The 5,771-nt window shown below is 44.1% G+C and overlaps 1 protein-coding gene across 1 annotated transcript in view; it reads right to left on the bottom strand.

The window, feature by feature from the left end:
- Positions 1 to 619: 619 nt before the first annotated feature.
- The window catches only part of slc39a14 (solute carrier family 39 member 14), a 27,883-nt gene continuing 22,731 nt past the window's right edge, over positions 620 to 5,771 (bottom strand). Inside the window, exons 6-10 of the mRNA XM_005730532.1 lie at positions 5,415 to 5,537; positions 2,998 to 3,171; positions 2,535 to 2,769; positions 2,143 to 2,327; positions 620 to 1,327 (exon numbers count right to left, since the gene is read on the bottom strand). Of these exons, the coding sequence (XP_005730589.1) occupies positions 1,175 to 1,327; positions 2,143 to 2,327; positions 2,535 to 2,769; positions 2,998 to 3,171; positions 5,415 to 5,537 (870 nt within the window). The 3' untranslated portion in view covers positions 620 to 1,174. The remainder of the gene's footprint in view (positions 1,328 to 2,142; positions 2,328 to 2,534; positions 2,770 to 2,997; positions 3,172 to 5,414; positions 5,538 to 5,771) is intronic.

Raw genomic sequence — 5,771 nt, 5'->3', positions numbered from 1 at the left:
CCCTTAAAAACTGCCCGGTGACAAAAAGAGGCATCGAGTCTGTCCACATACTTTTGGCCGTAGTTCTTAATTCTGAATCGCTAACACGGATAAGGTCACAGGCGAGGTGACGTGTGCGTGATTATACAGTATGATCCACCTTACAGTATTCTGTTACAATGACACCGTAAAAGAATAGATAATCTGGGAAAAATAGTCTATGGGATATGTGAAAACTGCAGATCTGCACTCGGAATTCAAGATCAGAAGGAATAAAAAAGCTAAAACTTTTCACTTGCTATTCTAATGAAGGGCACAGATGGTAAACTACAGAGAAATGCTGCCGCCGTGATCTGGATGAAGCCACTTAGTCCCTTTTCCGTGTCTGACCCCGGAGTCTTTGGGAGTTACCGGCTGGCTGGCTGACACGTGCGCTTCCAAACATCACTGCGTAGCCCTTCACCATTCTCAATGGTCTGCCCATATTTGGTCTTTAAAAGTCAGTATTCATGTGTAAAAAAATATAAAATCAACTCACAGACAACAAAGTCCAGCTGGAAGTCGGAATAATTCCAGTTTAAATGTTTTAACATTTGCTTTTTGGTATGGAATGGAGAAAAAAAAAAAAGGGGGGGGGGACTTGTAGTGCCTGGGAATCAGAGATGTTTGGAGTACAGCTGCTGTTACCTGATTGTGCTTTTCACAGAGGATTCATGATATAAACACTCGCTAGGAATCTCAACTGGCCTGAGTGGAGGCTCAATGGCATCAACCAGGATGGATGATGAGGATGAAGGTTGAGGAAAGACGCCTGGAGAGCAGTCTGACGAAAAGGGAAACATCTGAGAGACTGGGTGAGTATTGCACATCAAGTATAGCCGTCTTTTGCGACTGCTTCAGTTGATGTTTCAGGACGTTTTTAGGGCAGCTGTGCAGAAAGGATTGAAACGCTGAGGAGACAGGGCCGTCAAACCCTCGACCTTGAACCCTCTGCATGCAGGAACTGCACTAAAGCAGCTTCTCGTATAACTTCAAAAGACGATTGGGCGTACCTGCCGCACAACCAAAATCCCCAAAGTCCAGAACCCGAAAAATGAGAACAGGAGGAAAAAAAAAATAGAGGAGAAACTTTGAGCCAGCCTCTCTTTGTTTGGGCTCCAACAGCAGCTGATGGTGATCCTGGAGGAGTCTGCTGCTAGCCCAGCTGTATCTGTCCAGAGTACGTCGTCAGGAGGAGCATGATGGAGAAGCCCGTCAGCAGGCCGGCGTTCTGGATGCCAAAGGTGAGGAGGAAGCTGCTGCCGCCTGCATCCTCTTCCTCACGACTCACCTCGTTCATCTCTGGAAACTGTGACACATAAAACAAAGTGTCACTTCGTAAGTATTTAACGAGTAAACAAGAACAGCTCGACCTTATTCAGCTCAGTCACACCAACTACTACTCATTATCTTACCCCTCATTCAAATTGTTCAATCTTTCAAAGTCCAACACATAAAATATTTACAAGGACTCTCCCCTTTCCTAACCAGCTGTTCAAACCTTCTGTTTGTAATAAACAGCCAATCAGAAGAAAGCTGGCTTAGAGTGGGAGGAGCAAAAACAGCTTGTTTCAGAGAGAGGGTAAGCTGGGAGGCAATCAAGACTAAGATGAGAAAGAATCATTCAGGATTATTTTTCTCATTTATGGGTCCAAGAATAAAAAATGTGAATCTGAAAATGAGCAGCAGAGCTCCGCCTCAGGTCAGCTGTCAGCTTAATCGCACGTTTCAATATACATATATTAACACAACCTAACGTGAAGGATGTAACAAAAACTGCAAAAGCAAACTGATGAGCAATCAGTGTACAGACTGTATAGTACAAATCATTTATTTCATTAGGCACCTTTTAAGTTTATTACATAGAAACATAATGCACAGCTTTTAAACTTTCTTTGAAATATGACTCTTGGACATCCTGTACAGCGTCTGACAGTGAGAATTTAAAAAAGACTTTTACCGCTACAAATAAATTCTGTACTTCTGATTGGATTGTTACTTGTTTATTATTTTTATTTCTCAGCATAACCAACTAAACAGCAACACGAGAACATATTTCAAAAGCCCACTACCTCAAGAGACCCATCTGTGTTGATTTAACCTCATAGTTCACAAATCACTGACCATGTCTGCCAGAGCGATGTAGAGGAACATTCCTCCTGCCAGGGCGAAGATCCAGTTGGGAGAGAAGCTGTTACCGGCCAGGATGCCAAAGCCCATGCCCAGGTAGCAGCAGCAGGCCGACAGGAAGTTAAAGAAGAGAGCCTGCTGTATGCTCATGCCGGCGTTCAGCAGGATCACAAAGTCTCCTGGTAGCAGGAAAACATGCAACAGAGTCAGAACAGCTGACGTTTCAAGTAGTTTGTTTTGTGACAGCAAACAAAACACATCCATTAAATTCATTAAGAAATGTTCTTATACTAAAGGGCCAAAAGGAAAGTAGCTGGGGTTAAGCTTGCAGCCTGATTATCTCGGCATTAGGGACACCCGCCCGCTCAGAGTCCGCCCTGACTCACCCAGCTCATGGGGGAACTCCTCGCACAGGATCGCCACAGAGGTGCTGATGCCCTGGAAAACAGAGGCGGTGAACGAGGCCCCGATGGCCAAGCCGTCAATAAAGTTGTGCAGGCCGTCGCTCAGTGTGATCATCCAGGCCAGCGTGCCGATATCAGAGTAGGTCGTCCCCTTCAGCCAATAGCAGCCGCCACCACTGGTGCCTGACCGGCCACCGCTGTCTGGACTCTGAGAGTCCTGGAAGGAGCGGAGGGAGAGAAACCGGTGGTTCCCACTTTGTAAGTTAAATTTCTTTAGATCTGATTATTTCAACAAGAGTGATTTTGTTGTTTTTAGGTGTGAACCTCCAGTCATAAACTGACACTGTCCACATATACAAAAGTTAATTCCCATTTTCATTTTCTGCGTTCCTCTTCTTTTAAAAGTCCAGCAGACAAGCTGCTCTTTAAGCTGTTACATCCATACCTGTGGAGTCTGTGCAGGGCTGAGCATGAGCTCGCCCTCCCCTGCGTCCACTTTGCCCAGAGCCAGGCTGCTGGCTTCTCCGTTCTGCTGCAGCTTCTCCTTCTCCCCCTCCTCCAAATCCCTGTCAGGGGTTGAGTAATGATCTGCACCGGGGTAGTGGCTGTGGCCGTGGCTCTGAGAGACAGGCGGGGAAAAACTCAGCACATTCTGATTATTGTGAGCAGCATCTTCCTGACAGGTGAAATAACCTCAACATCTGGTTAAGAGGAGGTGCAGATAAGAGATCTGACTTAAAAGTTGAAGATGTTCCTTTTTGCTTTTGTCGTATTTGCTGGGACTGAACAGCTGAAAAGGCCGACCACGTGATTTTAACCATTTTCTCCTTCAGTGACTCAATGAGGTCGAGTTCTGTGAACTGTCTGCAAAGCCAACGAGGAATGAAATCTGCTCAAAAGCCTGCAACAAAGTCGCGAGGAAACCACAGCACAAAGTCACTGTTTCACTCAAGGACACGACACCAGATCCGGAGCTCCTTCAGCTCGTAAAATTGTTAGCAGTTAACTAGGTTGGACTGTAAAAGAGCAACCACAAGGTGGAGCAACGGTCCCACAATCACACCCCACAGTTTCTTTTATTGGCTTGTCATTTAAAATTTTAGATTTAAAATCGAGGAAAATCTACAAAACGAGTGCTGCATCTGTGCAAAGTTATTGTTTTTAACACTGAAACCGTTAAAGTATCCACTCTGAGGCTTTTCGGCTTTAAGGAATTTAATTTTCTAAGAGCCGATGACAGGACACCCTGCTGTATCTTTTTATAATGGAGAATTTTGAAATACAAACACATGCTACACACCACCTATCAAATCGCACCACAGCACTGGCTGCAATATTCAGTGTCTACAGCTTATATAGGTATGCATATATAGAAAACAAGCTTTGCGTATTTGAGTTTATGGTGTTAATCTTTCAAATATTTTACTGCTTTCACAAAACAATGTGTAAAAGAAGAAGAGGGTGAAAGCGGTCGCAGGCAGCTCAACATATTTAATAACTGATATTTAATTAGCAGCGACATCTGAGTGACTGAAGCTGTTAATTTATAGAATTTCACCTGATAAACTAACCAGCTCACTGGTTAAACACCCATGTGTGTCTAACCTAAGTTCTTCTCCTCACTGCCGGATAAAACTTTTCTGCCGCAGTTGTTCCCACTTCCGAGGTGCGCAGGGAGGAGAGGATGAAGATCCAGGTGGTGTGAACTACGACCTCTCCGTGAGCTTCTACAGCAATTCAAATATTTTATTTACCTTTTCGGAGAACCTTTTATCAGGCATCTTCTAACACATGAGCGCATCTAAGGTAATAAATGATTTATTCCAAATATTTTCATTTATTTTTTAAAATGTCTTTTTAAGTGGATCTTTCTGAGCAGTTGCACTTCTCCCGTTTACAGACCACATATTTCACCATCAAGGTTTTCTATTGGTCGCTCCCCTTCGTCAGCACCAATGACTGGGAATATATCACGTGACCAAATGTCCATGACGCGCCATGTGGTGCCTCATTGGCTGTTACGTGTGTGGAGTTAAATGATTGGCTCTTTTTCTTTTTTTTTTTTTCTTTTTTTAAACGTCTCTATCGATCTCATGCCACGATGAAGGCAAAAACACGAATGTCTGTCAGCAAAATCCTCTTTTGAGTGATTAAATTATTCTTCAAAGTCACGGAAAACAAGAATGTTCAGGTCATCTCGCCTTCCTATTATGTCTAAAGGTCACGAGAACATTTTCAGGTGTCTCATTTTTCACTTTAGTACAGTATGTACAACAGAGACTACAGTGCATAATGTACACTGTATTAGCAGCACCTCCGGCTTCAACTCCAGCTAGTGACTTTGCAAACCTCTGTGTCAGTCAACAGATGGGATCAAACACGCGGTTTGTAAACTGCCTGCAGCGTTGAATCATCGCTTTCCCAGTTCTTTCTCTCAGTTACTGAGACGACAACACCCTGTCCAACTAGTGTAACCTGCTGCTGCTGCTGACAATAAATATTTCATTGTGTGGCGTGACCACAGCAAAGACGAATCAGAAACATTAGATGCTAGCCTGAGAAACACATGAAGGAGTAACCAGGGATAAACTATTCCCCACTCAGCAGAAACATGACGAGAAGACACTTCAAGCCTTGCCAGGTGTCTGAACAGCTTTAAAATTCGGTTAAAATAGTGAACAGAGCACAGCCCAGGCTTTTGCAACACACCGTGAACCACATTTGAAAATAATTACTCTTTCTCAACATTTGCACGTACTTTCTGTAATCTTGGTGACTGGTTTGAACGACAGCGACTATCTAACAATAAAATAAAATAAAACACAATGAAGTCAATTTGTATCACTCTTGGTATACACTCACCCCGTTTTTTTGCTTTAGGAGCACTTTGAGAACTTTTTCAGTGAAGAAGAAGAGGTAAAAGCCTCCGAACACCACGGCGGACTTGGACACGTAGAAATCGACCATTGGGTCAAATCCAAAGGCCTAGCATGCAGAAGAAGATGATGTTAACACGTGCAGCAATGTGTTACAATAAAGAATGCTTTCATGAAGGGCAGTGGTTCAGGATCAGAGGTCCGAATCAGGATCAGAGGGCCCCGATCCAGGATCAGAGGGCCCCGATCCAGGATCAGAGGGCCTGAATCAGGATCAGAGGGCCTGAATCAGGATCAGAGGGCCTGAATCAGGATCAGAGGCCCCGAATCAGGATCAGAGGGC

The sequence above is a fragment of the Pundamilia nyererei genome, unplaced genomic scaffold, assembly GCF_000239375.1.
Source record: "Pundamilia nyererei isolate P.nyererei 1_Seehausen unplaced genomic scaffold, PunNye1.0 scaffold00038, whole genome shotgun sequence".
Lineage (NCBI taxonomy): Eukaryota > Metazoa > Chordata > Actinopteri > Cichliformes > Cichlidae > Pundamilia > Pundamilia nyererei.
The sequence above is the reverse complement of the archived record's forward strand: the minus strand, read 5'-3'. Positions and strand labels throughout refer to the sequence as shown.